This window comes from Molothrus ater, unplaced genomic scaffold, assembly GCF_012460135.2.
Source record: "Molothrus ater isolate BHLD 08-10-18 breed brown headed cowbird unplaced genomic scaffold, BPBGC_Mater_1.1 matUn_MA179, whole genome shotgun sequence".
Taxonomy (NCBI): domain Eukaryota; kingdom Metazoa; phylum Chordata; class Aves; order Passeriformes; family Icteridae; genus Molothrus; species Molothrus ater.
In genome coordinates, this window is record NW_023416716.1 from 54,437 (window position 1) to 73,656 (window position 19,220).

Genomic DNA, 19,220 nt, shown 5'->3' on the forward strand with positions numbered 1-19,220 from the left:
AAAAAAAAAGATTAAAAATTTGAAAAAGGAAAAGAAGAATCAAAAAAGGGGGAAAAGACTGAAAAAAGGGAAAAAGAATTAAAGGGGAGAGATAAGAAATGGTAAAAAGATTCAAAAGAGGGGAAAATAGTAAAAAGAGGAAAAATACCTTAGAAAGGGGAAAATATTTAAGAAGTGTGCAAGAATCAAAAAGGGAAAAGATTTGGAAAGAGTTAAAGAGATGGAAAAGGCTTCAAAAAAGGGAAAAATGTTCAAGAAAGGGGGAAAATCATTGAGAAAAGGAGAAATTAGGAGAAAGGGACTCAAAAGAAGGAAGAAAAATTTAAAAATACTGAAAAAAAAGGGGGGAATTAAAAAAGGAAAAAGAAAATATTCAAATATTAAATAAGAAAATATTCAAATATTAAATAATTTATTTAAATATTAATAAGGGGAAGGAAAAAGGGGTTGAATTTCCCCCAAACCCAGGCCAAATCCTGCCCCAACAACCCCAGAGCTGAAATGGGGGAATTTCTCCTCAGGGATGGTTTTTGGGGGGTTAAATTGCCCCAAAATGCTCCAAAATCTCCCCCAAACCCCCAGGCTGTGCCTGCTCCTCCCCCACTGCTGGAGTTTGCTGCATTTTTTTAAATTTCCTTTCCTTTTTGGGGCCTTTTTTGCCCCAAAACTTTGGGGTTGATGCCTTGGGGCAGCAGAGGAGCCCCCCCAGCAGCTGATTTTACCCCAAAACGATGGAAAATTGGGTGAAAACCACTCCAGGTTTGGGGTTTTACCTATTTGGGGTCTTTTTTATCCAAAAGTTGCTCCTGGTTGTTGTCACCCAGCACCAGGAACCCCCAGAGACCCCAAAATCCACCCAAAATCCACTCAGAATCCCATGTGACACCCCCAGAACCCCAAAATCCACCCCAAAATCCATCCAGAACCTCATGGGACACCCAGAGAACCCCAAAATCCACCCAAAATCCGCCCAGAACCCCATGGGACACCATGAGAACCCCAAAATCCACCCAGAACCCCATGGGACACCATGAGAACCCCCAAATCCACCCCAAAACCCCATGGGACACCATGAGAACCCCAAAATCCACCCAGAACCTGGTGGGACACCATGAGAACCCCAAAATCCACCCAGAACCCCATGGGACACCCCCAGAACCCCAAAATCCACCCCAAAATCCACCCAGAACCCCCTGGGACACCATGAGAACCCCAAAATCCACCCAAAATCCACTCAGAACCTGGTGGGACACCATGAGAACCCCAAAATCCACCCAAATATCCCCAAAACCCCATGGGACACCATGAGAACCCCAAAATCCACCCAAAATCCGCCCAGAACCTGGTGGGACACCATGAGAACCCCAAAACCCTCACAAATCCACCCAGAATCCCATGGGACACCATGAGAACCCCAAAATCCACCCCAGAATCCCATGGGACACCATGAGAACCCCAAAATCCACCCCAAAATCCACCCAGAACCCCCTGGGACACCATGAGAACCCCAAAATCCACCCAAATATCCCCAAAACCCCATGGGACATCATGAGAACCCCAAAATCCACCCAAATTCTCCTCAAAAACCTCATGTGACACCCCCAGAACCCCAAAATCCCCCCAAATTCTTCCCAAACTCTTGTGTGACACCACAAGAGCCCCAAATCCCCCCAAAATCCACCCAGAACCTCATGGGACACCATGAGAACCCCAAAACCCTCACAAATCTACTCAAATGCTCCCCAAACCCTCATGTGACACCCCCAGAACCCCAAAATCGCCCCAAATGTCCCCAAACCCTCGGGATGGCACCTCAAGAGCCCCAAATCCCCCCAAAATCCACCCAAAACCTGGTGGGACACCATGAGAAGCCCAAAATTGCCCCAAATGTCCCCAAACCTTCGTGTGACACCCCCAGAACCCCCAGATCCCCCCAAAATCCACCCAAACCCTCGTGTGACACCACAAGGACCCCAAAATCCTCACAAATGTCCCCAAACCCTCGTGTGCCACCACAAGGACCCCAAAATCCTCACAAATGTCCCCAAACCCTCGTGTGACACCACAAGGACCCCAAAATCCCCCGAAATGTCCCCAAACCCTCGTGTGCCACCACAAGGACCCCAAAATCCTCACAAATGTCCCCAAACCCTCGTGTGACACCACAAGGACCCCAAAATCCCCCGAAATGTCCCCAAACCCTCGTGTGACGCCCCAGAGAGCCCCCAAACCCCAGAGGTGACATTTTGGGGGCCGTTGGTGGCTTTTGTCACCCCGAGCCCTTCCCCAGGGACATTTTTTGGGGCGTTTTGCTCCTTTTTGCCCGTTTTGCCTCCGTTTGGTGGCTCTGAGCCCTGAGGCCACCCCGTGTCACCCGGGGGTGTCACTTTGTCACCAGGGGGTGGCACCCGGCCGTGCCCGGGGCACTGGCACAGCCCCAGGAGGGTGGCACTGCCCCACGTCGGTGTCACCGCGGTGTCACCGGGTCAAGGGGTGACAGTGCCAGCACCGCCTGTGTCCTGAAGGGGGACGGTGACAACAGCGCCGTGGGGACATCGGGGACAGCTGGGGAGGGACTGGGAGAGGGGACGGGCGACACTGGGGACAGGGATGGGGACAGGGGACATTGGGGACAGGGATGGGGACAGGGATAGGGACAGGGGACAGGGATGGGGACAGGGATAGGGACAGGGGACAGGGACAGGGGATGGGACAGGGAGAGGGACAGGGGATGGGGACAGGAGACATTGGGGACAGGGATGGGGACATCAAAGACAGGGGTAGGGAGAGGGACAGGGGACAGGGACAGGGATGGGGACAGAGACAGGGGATGGGGATGGGGACAGGGGACGAGGACAGGGACGGGGGACAGGGGACACAATGGAGAGGTGACACAGAAAGACAGACAGACACAGGGACAGGTGACACAGACACAGGTGACAGCCACAGGGACAGGTGACATGGCCAGACAGACGCATGGACAGGTGACAGACAGGTGAGATGGACAGACAGACGCACGGACAGATGACACGGACAGCCGGGAACCCCCCCCATTGTCACCAAGGGCTGTCCCCGAGTGTGTCCCCTCCCCCACGCTCCACCGCGCCTTCCTCGCACAAATTCCGATTTCTTCGGGCTCCAAAAAGTCACAATTGGCCCCCAAAACTGGGGGCACCCCCCCCAGAGAGGGACCCACCCAGACAAGGGCAGACCCCAATGGGGGGGGGGCCCTGAGCCCCAAATTTGGGGAGGGGGGTTCGGGGGTCCCCCTTCCCCTCTGGGGTGACGTCATCACCCGCGGCCTGCAGGAGGAGGGGGCGCGCCTGGGTTTGGGGGGTCACGGAGGGGAGACCCCGCCCCCCCCATAAAGGGGACCCCCGACCCCTCACGGCCCCCACGACCCCCACAGCTCCCCCCAGACCCCCCTGAGCCCCCCCAGCCCCTCAGGGCCCCCTCCCCGCACCTCGGGGCCGCTCAGGCCGAGCCCGCGCCGCCCGTCGCCATGGCAACGCCGCCGGAAACCCCGGCCCTGCGCGCCGCGGGGCGTGCTGGGAAACGTAGTCCTTGTGTTTATTCCGTTCTATTACCGCGCGGTGCGTGCTGGGAGATGCAGTCACGGCTCTGTAGCCGCTATCGCTGCCGCGCGGTGCACGCCGGGAGCTGTAGTCCGTAGCTCCGCCCCCCTGTGCCGCGCCAGGGCTGCCGGGAAGCGGCGCCATCATGGCGGATCCGCCGGAGGAGGCGGGGGCCGGCCCGGCCGTGAGTGGGGGGCGCGGGCGGGAATTTGGGGAGAATTTGGGGTGAATTTGGGGTGTCTGAGGGACTGGGGGCGCGGCAGGGCTGCCCTATGGATCCTGGGGGCACCGGAGGAGGAGCTGGGGGGCGGTGCAGGGTCCTGAGGGGGGCTCTGAGGGCTCGGTGGGGCCGGGGCCTGAGGAGGGGCGGGGGGACTGAGAACCGGGGGGGTTGTGGGGGTGTCTGGGGGAGATGTGGGGGGGATCTGGGGTTTATGGGGGGCCACGGGGGCTGGGGGAAGGTTTAGGGGGGCCATAGGGACTGGGGGAGAATTTTTGGGGCTGGGGGAGGTTTAGGGGGTCCATAGGGGCTGAGGGGGTGGGGGAAGAGGGGCTTGGGGAGAGTTTTGGGGCTGGGGGAGGTTTGGGGAAGCCATAGGGACTGGGGAATATTTTGGGGGAGGTTTTTGGGGGGTCCCATAGGTGCTGGGTGGGTGTTTTGGGGCTGGGGTAGTTTTGGGGAGAGGGGGCATAGGGATTAGGGAATATTTTGGGGCTGCGGGAGATTTTGGGGGGGGTCCCACAGGGACTGGGGGAGATTTGGGGGGCCCATAGGAACTGGGGATTATTTTGGGGCTCTGGGAGGTTTTTTTGGGGGGTCCCATAGGTGCTGGGTGGGTGTTTTGTGGCCGGGGTCCCCGCATTCCTCCCCAGCCCCATCCCGGCTGTTCCGGGGGGGTCTCACCCGTTCCCCCCCGTCCCCCCCAGGCCGGGCCGGGGGTCGCGGGGCCCCCCCGGGGGCGGCAGCGTCTGGAGGCGCTGCTGAACCGCAGCCTCCGCATCCGCATGTCCGACGGGCGGACCCTGGTGGGGGCGTTCCTGTGCACGGACCGCCAGAGCAACGTGATCCTGGGCTCGGCGCAGGAGTTCCTGAAAGCCGCAGGTCTGGGGGGGTCCTGGGGGGTTTTTTTGGGGGTGTTCTGGGGGATTTTTGGGGTGTTTTGGGGGTCTGAGGGGGGTGGGAGCATCCCCGAGCTCGGACTGCCCGGGCAATGGGATCCTGGGGTCTGCGCAGGAGTTCCTGAAAGCTGCAGGTCTGGGAGGGTCCTGGGGAGGATTTGGGGGGTTCTGAGGGAGTTTGGGGGGTCCTGGGGGAGTTTGGGGGGTCTGGAGGGAGTTTTGGGGGGTGTTTTGGGGGGATTCTGAGGATCTGAGAGAGGTAGGAACATCCCCAAGCTCTGACTGCCAGGGCAACGGGATCCTGGGCTGGGCTCAGGAGTTCCTGAAAGCTGCGGGTCCTGGGGGGGCTTTGGGGTTTTTTAGGAGTTTATTGGGGTCTTGGGGGTCTGTAGGGGGTCTGTTTGTTTTTTTTTTTAGGGGATTTTGGAGTTTTTTAAGGGGTTTTTGGGGTTTTTTAGGGGTTTTGAGGTTTTTTTGGGGTGGCTCTGAGGGTCTGGGGGAGGTGGGTGTGGGTTTATTTGGGGCGATCTTTGGGGTTTTTTGGGAGGATCTTCAGATGATTTTTAGGGGGGTCTTTCCGGGTTTTTTGTGGGGATTTTTGGGGTTTTTTGGGGTTTTTTCAGGGGGGAAGTTGGGGCTTATTTGGGGCAGCCTTTGGGGTTTTTTGGGGGGACCTTCAGAGGATTTTTAATGGGGTCTTTGGGGGTATTTTGTGGGGACTTTTGGGGGTTTTTTCACAGGGGTCTTTCAGGTTCTTTTTGGGTGGTCGTGGGTGTTTTTAGGGTTTTTTTGGGGGGGTTCTGAGCCCTTTTCTCCCCTCTCCAGACGCGTTCCCGGGCAGTGAACCCCGAGTTCTGGGGCTGGCCATGGTCCCCGGGCACCACATTGTGTCCATCGAGGTGGAGCCCCCCTACCCCTGAGGGACCCCAGGGTGGACCCCAAAAACACCTGAGAGACCCCAAAACCACCGGATGGACCCCAAAAACACCGGATGGACCCCAAAAACACCTGAAAGACCCCAGAAACACCTGAGAGACCCCAAAAACATCTGCCGGACCCCAAAACCACTTGAGAGACCCCCCCCCATGGACCCCAAAACCTGATGGACCCTCCCCAAAACCACTTGGGGACCTCCCCCCTCCCAAAATGTCCCTGGGGGGTTTGGGGGTCCCCATTAAAGCCCCCCCTTGGTGCCGCCGTCCCCGTGTGACGCTCGTGGGTGTCCCCATCGCCCCCTCCCCAAATTCCTGAGCCCCCCTCCCATTTCCTGAGCCCCTCCCCAAATTCCTGCCCCACGCCCCCCCATTTCCTGAGCCCCCCCCACCCCAATTCCTGCCCCATCAGGGCCCCTCCCCCACTGCCCTGGACCCCTCCCCCCTCCCCAAACCCCGCCCCTCCCCACGGAGCCGTCGGGCTTTGCCATTAATTTAATCTCAGGTACAAAATAGCTTCTGGGGGGGGGGAGGGGAGCACCCGCCCCTCCCCCACCCCCGCAAACACCGGGGGGGGGGTCCCGGCGGGGGGGGGGAGGGGGGATACGGGGTGGGGGGGAGGGGCGGGGCGGCCGCAGGGCCCAGCACCATAATGGGGGGAGGGGGGGTGGGGTGGGGGCGGGGCGAGGGGGGGGGACACACACCCGCCCCTCCCCCCACAAAGGTCAGGGGTCACCGGGTGATGGGGACAAGGGGGGGGAGGGGGGAGGGGTCACGGTGACCAAAAACCTCCCCCCCATCCCCTCCCCTCCCCCCCCCTTGGGAGTCGGGGACCCCCCCCCCAATAAATAAAGCGACCCCTCCCCCCCCCTCCCCGCGTATAAATTAAAAAAGAGGAAAAAAAATAAAGAAAAAGGAAAAAAAAAAACAACAACAAAAAATCATTTACAAAAAAAAGCAAAAAAAAACCCAAAAGGAGGCTCGGGGAAAGGGGGGGGAGGGGAGGGGCACCCCAAGGCCCCTCCCCCCGCGGGGGGGCTCCTGCCGCCCCCCCTTTTTGGGGGGGAGGGGTAGCACAGGCCCCTCCCCCCTTTGCACCATGGGTTGGGGGGGAGCCCCTCCCCCCCCGTAGAGACCTGAGCCCCGCCCCGCGAGGGGGGAGGGGCGGAGAGGGGGGGGCACCTCCCCCCCCCCAATAAAAATCCTGCCCCTCCCCCACCCCCCCCCGTGCCCCTCCCCCCGGCCCGGACCCGTATGGGGGGGGAGGGGCGGCTGCTGGTGGGGGCGGGGCGAGTTTTTGGTTGAATCTTGGCAAGGGGTCCGACCCCCCCCAATAAAAGTGCCCCTCCCCCCCCGCCCCTCCCCCACTTTAATGCTGAGGGGAGGGGGCGGGGACCCCCCCAGGCTCCCCTTTGTGGTGGGGGAGGGGCACGAACCCCCCCCCACAAAATGAGGGGGGAGGGGCAAAGCCTCCCCTCCCCCCCCCCCAACCCCCTCAGAGTTCGGAGCCCCCAAAATGTGGGGGTGGGGGAGGGGCAGCAGAGAGACCCCCCCCATCCCCCCCCGCGGGGGGAGGGGCTTTGTCAATCCTAGAAATGGGGATTTCTGTAGAAAATTGGAGTTTTGCCACCCAAAGCTTTGTCCTTGTCCGTCCAGGTCCAGACGATTTTTGGGGCGATTTCTCCGTGAATAAATAAAAAGTGTTCGTGGGGGGGGGGGGGGAGGGGCGGGGCCCCCCCTGGCCCCTCCCCCGCCGTGGGGGGGGGCCCTGGACTCATCTGGGGGTCGGCGGCGTCACCTGGGGGGGGGGAGGGGAACGGGGGGGGGGTGGGGTCACCTCAGCACCGCCCCCTTGGGGACACCGGGAGGGGACGGTGCCCACACAGGTGTCCCCAGCCCCTGGGTGTCCCCAGGTGTGTCCCCAGCCCAGGGTGGTGCTGGCCCAGCTGTCCCCAGGTGTGTGCAGGTGTGCCCAGGTGTGTCCCCACCTGTCCCTCAGCTGCCCCAGGTGTGTCCCCAGGTGTCCCATGTGCCACCAGCTGCCCCAGGTGTGCCCCCATGTGACCCCAGCTGTCCCAGCTGTGTCCCCAGGTTGTCCCCAGCTGTGTCCCCAGGGTGTCCCCAGGTGTCCCCAGGTGTCCCCAGGTGTCCCCAGGTGTATCCCAGCCCTCCCACCTGTCCCAGGTGTGTCCCCAGCTGTGTCCCCATCTGTCCCAGGTGTATCCCCACCTGTCCCTAGCTTGCCCCCATGTGCCCCCAGGTTGCCCCCAGGTTGCCCCCATGTGCCCCCAGGTTGCCCCCAGGTTGCCCCCATGTGCCCCCAGGTTGTCCCCAGGTGTCCCCAGGTGTCCCCATGTGCCCCCAGGTTGTCCCCAGGTGTCCCCAGGTGTCCCCAGGTGTCCCCAGGTGTCCCCAGGTGCGCTCACCAGGGTGAAGCCGTCGTAGATCTGCATCAGCTCCTCGGTCTTGTACTGCTCGAGGACGATGACGCCGGCCAGGCCCCCGGCGCGGCGCCGCGCGCAGCCCTCGCAGTGCACCAGGTACGTGTTGCGCCCGCCCGTCTCGCTCGTCACAAACAGGATGTTGAACACCTCCACCTGCGCCCGGGGACACGGGGACACAGGGGACACAGGGGACAGGGCAGGGTCAGCGCAGCGCACGGGGACACCACACGGTCACAGGGCAGCGTGGCCAGCACGGCCCAGGGCCAGGGGAGTGGACAGGGAGAGCACAAGGGCACAGCAGCGGTCAGTGAGGGGACAGGGACAGGGGAGTGGTCAGTGGGGGGACAGGGACAGGGACAGCCAGGGGAATGGTCAGTGAGGGGACAGGGACAGGGGAGTGGTCAGTGGGGGGACAGGGACAGGGGAATGGTCAGTGAGGGGACAGGGACAGGGGAATGGTCAGTGGCACAGCCAGGGACAGGGACAGCCAGGGGAGTGGTCAGTGGGGGGACAGGGACAGGGACAGCCAGGGGAATGGTCAGTGGGTGCCCCAGGACAGCCCAGGGTCAGGGGAGTGGGCAGGGACACCCCATGGCTAAGGACAAGGCCAAGGCCACCCCAGGGCTGTGTCCCCAGCCCCGTGGCAGTGCCACAGCCCTGTCCCCAGCAGTGTGACAGTGCCACAGCCATGCCCAGGGGTGTGACAGTGCCACGCCCAGCCCCATGGCAGTGTCCCCAGCCCATCCCCAGCCCCGTGGCAGTGTCCCAGCCCTGTCCCCAGCCCCGTGTCAGTGTCCCAGCCCATCCCCAGCCCCGTGGCGGTGTCCCAGCCCTGTCCCCGGCCCTGTCCCCAGCCCATCCCCAGCCCCATGGCAGTGTCCCAGCCGTGTCCCCAGCCCCGTGGCAGTGTCCCAGCCCTGTCCCCAGCCCATCCCCAGCCCCGTGGCGGTGTCCCAGCCCTGTCCCCGCGCTGCTGGCACTCACGTCACACTCGTTGCAGTAGTAGGCCGGCTCGTCCTTGACGCGGCCCTGGTAGGCGATTTTCTTCCCCGCGCGCACCAGGCTCTCGCGCTGCACCTGGCAGTGCTTGATGGACTGCAGCAGGCAGTACCTGGGACAGAGGGGACACGAGGGGACACCTGAGCCACCTGAGCCACCTGGGCCACCCGGGGCAGCCAGGGGACCTGGGACATCTGGGGGACCTGGGGCACCTGTGCCACCCACCATGGGGACACCTTCCCCAGGGACATTGTCACCCTCTGGCACCCACCCCAAGGGCATTGTGACCAGAGACAATGTCACCTGACGCCCACTGTCACCTGCTGTTGGGGACACCATCAGCAGGGACATTGTCACCCCCTGCCACCCACGACAAGCGCGTTGTCACCAGGGGCACTGTCACCCGCTGTCACCCGCTGTTGGGGACACCGTCACCAGGGGCACTGTCACCCGCTGTCACCCGCTGTTGGGGACACCGTCACTGTCACCAGGGTCCCACCCACCACGGGGCACCCAAGCCACCAAGTCCCCCTGCCCCGCTGTGTCCCCATCCCCACCCTGTCCACGTCCCTCCCCTCCCAGGTGTCCCCAGGTGTCCCCTCGCTCACTTGATCATCTTGTAGAGGTCGGGGTCGCTGATCTTGACGGTCCTGGCCACGTTCCAGGACACGTGGATCATGGGCACGATGGACTTGACGTTCTTCACCTCGTTCCACTCGTAGCGCTCCAGGGCCAGCTGGTACTGGTACGCTGGGGACAGGGGGACAGCGGGGATGGCACCGCGCCCCTGGGGACACCCGGGACACACGGACAGCCCCGGGACACACGGACAGCCCTGGGACACACGGACACCCCCAGGATGCTCCAATGCCATCACCTGGCAGCACCCACAGTGAGTTCTCAATGTCCCCAATGTCCTCAGTGTCCCCGTGTCCCCTCACCTGTCAGCAGTCCCACGTTCCAGGCGATGTTGTTCCCCTCAGTGTCCTCACTGTCCCCAATGTCCCCTCAGTGTCCCCAATGCCCCCAGTGTCACCCCAAGTGTCCCCAGTGTCCCCAGTATCCCCAATGTCCCCATTGTCCCCATGTCCCCTCACCAGTGAGCAGCCCCATGTTCCAGGCGGTGTTGTTCCCCTCAATGTCCCCATTGTCCCCAATGTCCCCTCATTGTCCCCAGTGTCCCTCACCCGTCAGCGGCCCCACGTTCCAGGCGATGTTATTCCCTAATGTCCCCAATGTCCCCAGTGTCCCCAGTATCCCCATTGTCCCCTCAGTGTCCCCGTGTCCCCTCACCCGTCAGCGGCCCCACGTTCCAGGCGATGCTGTTTCCCTCAATGTCCCTACTGTCCCCAATGTCCCCGATGTCCCCTCAGTGTCCCCACGTTCCAGGCGATGTTGTTGTCACCCCCATTGTCCCCAATGTCCCCTCAGTGTCCCCGTGTCCCTCACCCGTCAGCGGCCCCACGTTCCAGGCGATGTTGTTGTCACCCCCATTGTCCCCAATGTCCCCTCAGTGTCCCCATGTCCCCTCACCCGTCAGCGGCCCCACGTTCCAGGCGATGTTGTTGCACCAGCCCGTGGCCTGCACCCAGTGCACGGTGCCGGCGTTGATCCACACCAGGTCGCCGGGGCGCTGCACGAACCGGTACACGGGGATGTTGGAGCGGTACAGGTCCTCCAGGATGGGCCACCACGAGCCCGTCAGGTAATCCACGCCGTGCCTGCGCCGGGGGCGTGGTCAGAGACAGCCCCGCCCACACCCGGACGCGCCCGCGCAGCCACGCCCGCTCCACCCGACCAATCCTGAATTGATCCCCGGGGCTCGGAGAGAGGGGTTGGACACGCCCCCATGTAGAACCACACCCATACATTATCAGGCCACGCCCACTGCACTTGGCCACGCCCCCATCTAGAACCACACCCATAGATTATCAGGCCACACCCCCAATAATTAATAGCAATTATTGTGTGGTGGTCTCTTTATGCATACCCCGCCCCTTTTTATTCAAACCACGCCCCCTTCCGCGCAGGCCCCGCCCACCTGTCGCAGAAGGAGGCGATGGTTTCCCAGTAGCGCTGCCCCAACAACCGCACCTCCTTTGTGCAAGCCCCTCCCCTTTCACCGACCACTCCCTTTATGAAAACCACGCCCCTTTCATGCAGACCACGCCCCCTTTCGCGCAGGCCCCGCCCACCTGTCGCAGAAGGCGGAGATGGTCTCCCAGTAGTGCTCGTGCACCGCGAACCACTCGCAGTCGCCGGGGCCGATGTTGATGTTCACCGAGCAGAAGTTGTTGTTCTCCTGGTGGCCTGCGGGGGACGCTGCCACCGTCACCGTCACCGTGTGCCACCCCCGCTGACCCCACTACCCCCAGGACACTGAGATCGGGTGTCCCCGCCCCCCACTGCTGGTTTTGGGTTTTTGTCACCTCCCACCAAAAAAAAAAAAAAAATCCCAACAAAATCCCCCAAAAAAGCAAAAATAAAAAAAAAAGAAAATCGCATGAAAATCCCTTAAAAAAATGTGGAAAAATTCCTAAAAAAAAGCAAAAAAAAAAATCCCCGAGGTGTACTCAGGTGTCCCTGTCCCCAGGTGTGTTTTGGGTGTTCCCCAGCTGTGCCCAGGTGTCCCCTGGTGTGGTAGGGTGCCCCCCCAGATGTGTGCCCAGGTGTGTCCCAGGGGTGTGTGCAGGTGTGCCCAGGTGTGTAATGGGTGTTCCCCAGGTGTGTTTTGGGTGTGGTTTGGGTGTTCCCCAGGTGTTCCCAGGTGTGCCCAGGTGTGTTGTAGGTGCCCCCAGGTGTGTGCCCAGGTGTGTTATGGGTGCCCCCAGGTGTTGCCCAGGTGTGTTACAGGTGCCCCCAGATGTGCCCAGGTGTTCCCCAGGTGTTCCCAGGTGCCCCCCAGGTGTGCTATGGGCGTTCATGCCCAGGTGTGCCCAGGTGTTCCCCAGGTGCGTTATAGCTGCCCCCCAGGTGTGCCCAGGTGTGTTATGGGCGCCCCCAGGTGCATTATAGGTGCCCCCCAGGTGTGCCCAGGTGTGTTTTGGGTGTTGCCCAGGTGTGTCACTCACCGGGGGTGCGGCTGCCGGGCACCTTCATGTAGAGCTGCACGGTGTTCATGCCCAGGTGTGTTATAGGTGCCCCCAGGTGTTCCCCAGGTGTGCCCAGGTGTGCCCAGGTGTTCCCCAGGTGCCCCCCAGGTGTGCCCAGGTGTGTTATGGGTGTTCCCCAGGTGTGCCCAGGTGTGTTATGGGTGCCCCCAGGTGTTCCCAGGTGTGTTATGGGTGTTCCCCAGGTGTTCCCCAGGTGTGTTATAGGTGCCCCCAGGTGTTCCCAGGTGTTCCCAGGTGTTCCCCAGGTGTTCCCCAGGTGTTCCCAGGTGTGTTATGGGTGTTCCCCAGGTGTGCCCAGGTGTGTTATAGGTGCCCCCAGGTGTTCCCAGGTGTTCCCCAGGTGTGCCCAGGTGTGTTATAGGTGCCCCCAGGTGTTCCCAGGTGTTCCCCAGGTGTGCGAAGGTGTGTTATAGGTGCCCCCAGGTGTTCCCCAGGTGTTCCCCAGGTGTGCCCAGGTGTGCCCTCACCGGGGGTGCGGCTGCCGGGCACCTTCATGTAGAGCTGCACGGTGTTCATGCCCAGGTGTGTTATAGGTGCCCCCAGGTGTTCCCAGGTGTTCCCCAGGTGTGCCCAGGTGTTCCCCAGGTGCCCCCCAGGTGTGCCCAGGTGTGTTATGGGTGTTCCCCAGGTGTGCCCAGGTGTGTTATAGGTGCCCCCAGGTGTTCCCAGGTGTTCCCCAGGTGTGCCCAGGTGTGTTATGGGTGTGCCCAGGTGTGCCCTCACCGGGGGTGCGGCTGCCGGGCACCTTCATGTAGAGCTGCACGGTGTTCATGCCCAGGATGGTGTGGCCCACGTGGCTCAGCATGTTCCCCGTGGAGGAGACGCGCATGAACGCCGGCAGCTTCAGCAGCTCCTGCAGCTGCGGCTTCCACCTGCGGGGACAGGGGACACCTGCGTCACCCGGGGGGTGGCACCGGCCCGGGGGGAGCCACGCCCCGGGGGAGCCACGCCCTGGCACCTGGGACCCGCCCGCTGTCACCTGAGAGGGGCCCTGAGCCCCCATTGTCACCTGAGAGTGGCCCTGAGCTCCCCATTGTCACCTGAGAGTGGCTCTGATCCCCCCCATTGTCACCTGAGAGTGACCCTGAGCCCCCCCATTGTCACCTGAGAGTGGCCCTGAGCCCCCATTGTCACCTGAGAGTGGCCCTGAGCTCCCCCACTGTCACCTGAGAGTGGCTCTGATCCCCCCATTGTCACCTGAGAGGGGCCTTGAGCTCCCCCACTGTCACCTGAGAGTGGCCCTGACCCCCCCACTGTCACCTGAGAGTGGCCCTGAGCCCCCCATTGTCACCTGAGAGTGACCCTGAGCCCCCATTGTCACCCAGGTGTCCCTGCAGCACCCACAGGTGACCCTGACCCCTCTCATCGTCACCCAGCTGTCCCCACCCCATTGTCCCCCCGCTGTCCCTGCTGTCCCCCAGCTGTGCCCCACTGTCCTCCAGTGTCCCCATTGTCCCCCGGTGTCCCCATTGTCCCCCAGTGTCCCCGGTGTCCCCGCTGTCCCACAGGTGTCCCCAGTGTCCCACAGGTGTCCCCATTGCCCCCACTGTCCCCCCGCTGTCCCCCCCCTGTCCCCCCATTGTCCCCCAGTGTCCCCGGTGTCCCCGCTGTCACCTCTTGGCGTCCGACAGGTCGATGTTGGTCCCGAACTTGATGATCTGGTGGGATTTCTGGTCGGGGGGGCTGGGGGGGACACGGGGTCACGGGGGGCGGGCACGGGGTCCCCAAGGGGGACGTGTCACCCCCCACCCACCCCCCCCAGGGCTTGGGGACATCCCTGGGGACACCGGGACACCCCCCCAAGAACACAGGGACATCCTGGGGACCTTTTGGGGACATTGGGGCGCCCCTCAATGACACAGTGACACCCCAGGGACCCCTTGGGGACATTGGGACGCCCCAAAGGACACCAGGACCCCTTTGGGACATTGGGACGCCCCAAAGGACACCAGGACCCCTTTGGGGACATTGGGACCCTCCCTCCGGGTGGGGGTGACACGTTGTCACCCCCGGGATGTCCCCAAGAGGGGACAGGGGGTGGCCCCACCTGGGCGGGGTCTCGGTGGTGCTGTCGGGCTCCTCGGCCTCCTCATCCTCGCTGTCCTTGTCCTCCTGTGGGGACAGTGCCACCTCAGGACACTGGTGCCACCTCAGCACCTTGGTGCCACCTCAGGACACTTGGGGACATTCCAGAGACAGCCAGGCATCCCAGAGGACACTTGGGGACATTTTGGGGGCTCCAGGACACCAAGGGACACCAGGGGACACTTGGGGACATTTGGAGGACACGAGTCCCCTGGAACCCCCATGTGCCCCTGAGCCCTCTGTCCCCTGTGCTGTCACCACCGTGTCCCCTGTCCCTGTGTCCCTGTCCCTGTGTCCCCTCCCTGTCACCTGCAGGGACTCCTGGAAGGAGCACACCTGGTACTGGGCGTACTTGGCGATGGTGGTGTGGGGTCCCTGCTGCGTCCCCTGTCCCCAAGGTGTGTCCCCTGTCCCCGGGGTGTGTCCCCTGTGTGTCCCCATGTCCCCACCATGTCCCCCTGTCCCCATCCCTCACCTGCAGGGACTCCTGGAAGGAGGACACCTGGTACTGGGCGTACTGGGACATGGTGGTGTGGGGTCCCTGCTGTGTCCCCTGTCCCCGGGGTGTGTCCCCTGTGTGTCCCCATGTCCCCACCATGTCCCCACGTTCCCATCCCTCACCTGCAGGGACTCCTGGAAGGAGCACGCCTGGTACTGGGCGTACTTGGCGATGGTGGTGTGGGGTCCCTGCTGTGTCCCCTGTCCCTGAGCTGTGTCCCTGTGTGTCCCCATGTCCATGTCCCTGTCCCTCACCTGCAGGGACTCCTGGAAGGAGGAGGCCTGGTACTGGGCGTACTGGGACATGGTGGTGTGGGGTCTCTGCTGTGTCCCCTGTCCCCAAGGTGTGTCCCCTGTCCCCGGGGTGTGTCCCCATGTCCCCACCATGTCCATGTCCCCGTCCCTCACCTGCAGGGACTCCTGGAAGGAGCACACCTGGTACTGGGCATACTGGGAGATGCTGGTGTGGGGTCTCTGCTGTGTCCCCTGTCCCCAAGGTGTGTCCCCTGTCCCCGGGGTGTGTCCCCATGTCCTGTGTCCCCTGTCCCTGTCCCTCACCTGCAGGGACTCCTGGAAGGAGGAGGCCTGGTACTGGGCGTACTTGGCGATGGTGGTGTGCGAGCGGCTGCTCTCGCAGGGCCACACCTGGCGCGTCCCCGACAGGTCCCAGTTCTGGTCCGACGGTTGCTGCACCTGCGTGCGCACCTCGACCGCGTGCTCGCCGCTGGCCTCCACCAGGGTCTTGGTGCTGAACAGACCCAGGTCTGACAGAAAACCACCAGGGTTGGGTCATTTTGGGGGTTTGGGGCCATTTTGGGGGTGTCCTGGGGGATTGGGGGGTGTCATGGGGTCAGGAAGGGGGCAGGGGTGGGATGGGCACAGGGACAGGGACAGGGACAGGGACAGGGACAAGGGGACCCCAGCAGGGTCTTGGTGCTGAACAGACCCAGGTCTGACAGAAAACCACCAGGTTTGGGTCACTTTGGGGGTTTGGGTCATTTTGGGGGTTACCACAGAGATTGGGGGGTGTTATGGGGATGGAAAGGGTTAAATGGGGACAGGGACAGGGACAGGGACAAGGGGACCCCACCAGGGTCTTGGTGCTGAACAGACCCAGGTCTGCCAGAAAAACACCGGGGTTGGGTCATTTTGGGGGTTTGGGGCCATTTTGGGGGTGTCCGGGGGGATTGGGGGGTGTCATGGGGTCAGGAAGGGGACAGGGGTGGGATGGGGACAAGGACAGGGGTGTATTTTGGGGTTTTGGGGTTTTTTGGGGGGGTGCTTTTGGGGTTTTTAGGGGCTTTGGGGTATTTTTGCGGTTTTGGGGGATTTAAGGGATTTGGGGTGTTTTTGGGGTATTTTTGGGGTGTTTTCGGGGTTTTTGGGGTGCTCACTGAGGCGCAGGGACCCTGCCAGGCCCCGGATGACGGTGATGGGGTTCTTGGGGTCGGTGCAGAACTGCAGCAGCACCGGGGAGAAGGCGTCGCGTTTGCTCTCCAGCTGGGCGGGAACAGCGGCGGCCAATCAGAGACCGGCACCCGACAAAGGGACCAATCACAGCCCACCGCCCTTGGGCAGGGACCAATCAGCAGCCAGCACCCGGGAAAAGGACCAATCACAGCGCAGCACCATCACACAAGGACCAATCAGGGCCCAGCAGCCTCATACAGGGACCAATCACAGCATGCCACATGCCCCCAACAACCGTGTCAGCGGCCAATCAGGATGGAGATGGTTTGGGGCATCAGCCAATCAGGATGGAAATGGCCTGGTTCACCGTTCTCCAGCCAATGAGGATTTAGGTAGCCTAACCAACCAGCCAATCAGGACTGAGATGGTTTGGTGCGCCAGCCAATCAGGATTGAAAGGCCACGATCTGGCAGCCAATCAGCAGCAGGGAAACTCTGCCCCCACCCACTGGCCAATCAGGAGCGTCTCCTGTCCCACTGGCCAGTCAGAGATGCTCTGACAGATCCGTCCCCTTCTGGCAGCCAATCAACAAAGAGCTGCCTGGATGGACCAATCAGGAGGGGAGGGATCCAGCCATGGAGCCAATCAGCATCAAGGATGCCCACCAGCCAATCAGGAGAGGGGACACCCTGGGATCCCCAGCAGGGAGCCAATCAGCAATCAAGAAAACCAGCCAGGGAGCCAATCAGGAAGCAGGACCCACCCTTCCCACCAGCCAATGAGCAGAGAGGACACCCTGGGACCTTTCAGAGGCAGCCAATCAGCAGCCAGGGGACCCAACCATGGAGCCAATCAGCAACCATGAAACCCATGGAGGGAGCCAATCAGCAGCCAGGGAACCCAATCAGGGAGCCAATCAGCAGCCAGGGGGGCGTGGGTAGCAGCCAATGAGCAGCCAGGGGACCCATCCGGGAGCCAATGAGCAGCCAGGGGACCCACTGAGGGAACCAATCAGCAGCCAGGGAACCCATCCAGGGAGCCAATCAGCAGCCAGGGAACCCATCCAGGGAGCCAATCAGCAGCCAGGGGGCTGCGGGCAGCAGCCAATGAGCAGCCGGGGGGCCGCGGGCAGCAGCCAATGAGCACTCACGTAGATGCTGGGCGTGGGCGGGTTCAGTTTGTCGCGGGGCAGCTGCTCCCGGGCGTCGATTCGCGGCTTCACCGACTGCGCCGGGCACAGGTAGGACTCGCGGAAGGGCCCCTTGAGCCGCGCCTGCCTGCGGGGGACACCCCGGGTACCCCAAATCGTCCCAAAAATACCCCTAGAACCTCCCAAATCCCCCCAAAAATCCCCCCAGGATCACCCAAATCACCCCAAAATCCCCCCAGAATCATCCAAATCCCCACCTTGGAACGGCCCCTTGAGCTGCGCCTGCCTGAGGGGGAGTGACAGTGGGACACCAGGAATGCCCCAAATCACCCCAAAAATACCCCCAGAATCACCCAAATCCCCAAAACCCCGCCAGAATCACCCAAATCCCCCCAGAACCACCCAAATCACCCCAAAATCCCCCCAGAACCACCCAAATCCCCACCTCGGAACGGCCCCTTCAGCCGCGCCTGCCTGAGGGGGCAGCCACGGTGGGACACCCAGAAATGCCCCAAACCACCCCAAAACCACCCCGATTCCTCCCCAGATAAGCCCCAAACCACCCCGTGACCCCCCCCCCCCTTAACCCTCTCCCCAAACCACCCCAGACCCCCCCACCCCCCCCAGACTCACTTGCTGGCCCGCACCACCTCGGCCGCGCTGTGCCGGATCGTCAGCTGGGCCAGGGGCAGCCCCCGCGGCTCCGCCGCCTCCGAGGCCACCAAAGCGTCACCGCCGCTGCCACCGCCCCCGGCGAGGCCGGGGATCCCCCCGGGCCCCCCGGCGCCGCCGCTCTCCACCTTGATCAGGCGGATCTTGAGCTCTTTGGGGGGCCCCTCGCCCAGCGAGCGCAGCTTCAGCAGGTCGGCCGAGCTGACCAGGGCGGGCGGGGGTCCCGCGGGGACGGGAGCGGGGTTGGGGGTGTTGGTGGTGGCGGTGGTGGTGTTGTTGTTTTGGGGGGGGGTCCCCCCTTTTGTTTCCAGCCTGGGGAGGAGGGGTCCCCCCCCTTTCTCCTGCACGCCGGGGCTCTGCAGGTCCAGCGTGGCCAGCACGGGGCGGTCGCGCTGTTGCTGTTGCTGCTGTTGCTGTTGTTGTTGTTGCTGTTGCTGTTCCCGCTCCTCTTTCCGGGGGTGCCGGCGCCGGGGGGGTCCCCGGCGCAGATCCCGGTGGTGCCGGGATGAGGGGGGGCGGCGATGTCGGCGCCCAGCCCCGCTCCCAGCCCCGTTCCCAGCCCCCAGCCCCGTTTTCGGGGGGGTGTCCGGGGAGGGGGGGCTGGGCCTGCCCGCCTGCTCGGCCAGGGTCTCGCAGGCCCTGCTGATCTCCTCCAGCGCCTCCGACTCGCTGCGGCCCGGGGGGGGCACGGCCAGCGCGGGGGGGGCCCCAGCCCGGGGCTGAGGTAGCGATTTGGGGAGGGGGCGTGGGGGGCCGTGGGGAAGGGGGGGTGGGTTTGGGGGTGCCGCCGCCGCCGCTGCCGCTGCTGTTCCCCGCTCCCGAGGGTTTTTCGGAGGGAGGAGGTTTGGGGTAAAAAGGGGAGGTTTTGGGGTCGTCCCGTTTGCCGAACGGGTAAAGGCGGGGAGGGTCCGGGGGGTCGCCGTGGCCCGGGGGGGGGGCACCGAAAGGGGGGGCTTTGGGGCGGGCCAGGAGGGGGGGGGGCGGGCGGGGGAGGGGGCGGGGGTGGGGGTGGGGGAGGGGGCGGGGGGGGGAGGGGTGACCCCCCCCTCATCCTCCTCCTGCCGGATGGACTCGTCCAACATCTTCATGATGTTGGCCAGGCCGTCGGGCAAGATTTTGGCAAATTCGGGGGGCTCCTCGAACTGATCGTCCAAGGGGGGGGCCCCGAAATCGAACAGGCGGGGGGGGGGGACCCCGCCGGGGGGGTCGGCGGAGGGCGGGGG

At 63.1% G+C, this 19,220-nt stretch overlaps 2 protein-coding genes across 2 annotated transcripts in view; one reads left to right on the forward strand and one right to left on the reverse strand.

Moving 5' to 3' along the window:
- The first annotated feature begins 3,632 nt into the window (after positions 1 to 3,632).
- Positions 3,633 to 5,892, forward strand: NAA38 (N-alpha-acetyltransferase 38, NatC auxiliary subunit). Its single transcript, XM_036405878.2, has 3 exons — positions 3,633 to 3,759; positions 4,503 to 4,677; positions 5,520 to 5,892. Exons 1-3 carry the CDS (start codon positions 3,721 to 3,723, stop codon positions 5,612 to 5,614), a joined length of 309 nt encoding a protein of 102 aa, XP_036261771.1. The 5' UTR covers positions 3,633 to 3,720; the 3' UTR covers positions 5,615 to 5,892.
- Positions 5,893 to 6,505: 613 nt separating this feature from the next.
- Positions 6,506 to 19,220, reverse strand: part of KDM6B (lysine demethylase 6B) — an 18,189-nt gene continuing 5,474 nt past the window's right edge. Inside the window, exons 7-19 of the mRNA XM_036405876.2 lie at positions 17,959 to 19,220; positions 17,326 to 17,452; positions 16,160 to 16,265; positions 15,324 to 15,529; positions 14,230 to 14,294; positions 13,797 to 13,865; positions 12,906 to 13,054; positions 11,265 to 11,379; positions 10,603 to 10,790; positions 9,678 to 9,819; positions 9,055 to 9,181; positions 8,053 to 8,223; positions 6,506 to 7,424 (exon numbers count right to left, since the gene is read on the reverse strand). Of these exons, the coding sequence (XP_036261769.1) occupies positions 7,401 to 7,424; positions 8,053 to 8,223; positions 9,055 to 9,181; positions 9,678 to 9,819; positions 10,603 to 10,790; positions 11,265 to 11,379; positions 12,906 to 13,054; positions 13,797 to 13,865; positions 14,230 to 14,294; positions 15,324 to 15,529; positions 16,160 to 16,265; positions 17,326 to 17,452; positions 17,959 to 19,220 (2,751 nt within the window). The 3' untranslated portion in view covers positions 6,506 to 7,400. The remainder of the gene's footprint in view (positions 7,425 to 8,052; positions 8,224 to 9,054; positions 9,182 to 9,677; positions 9,820 to 10,602; positions 10,791 to 11,264; positions 11,380 to 12,905; positions 13,055 to 13,796; positions 13,866 to 14,229; positions 14,295 to 15,323; positions 15,530 to 16,159; positions 16,266 to 17,325; positions 17,453 to 17,958) is intronic.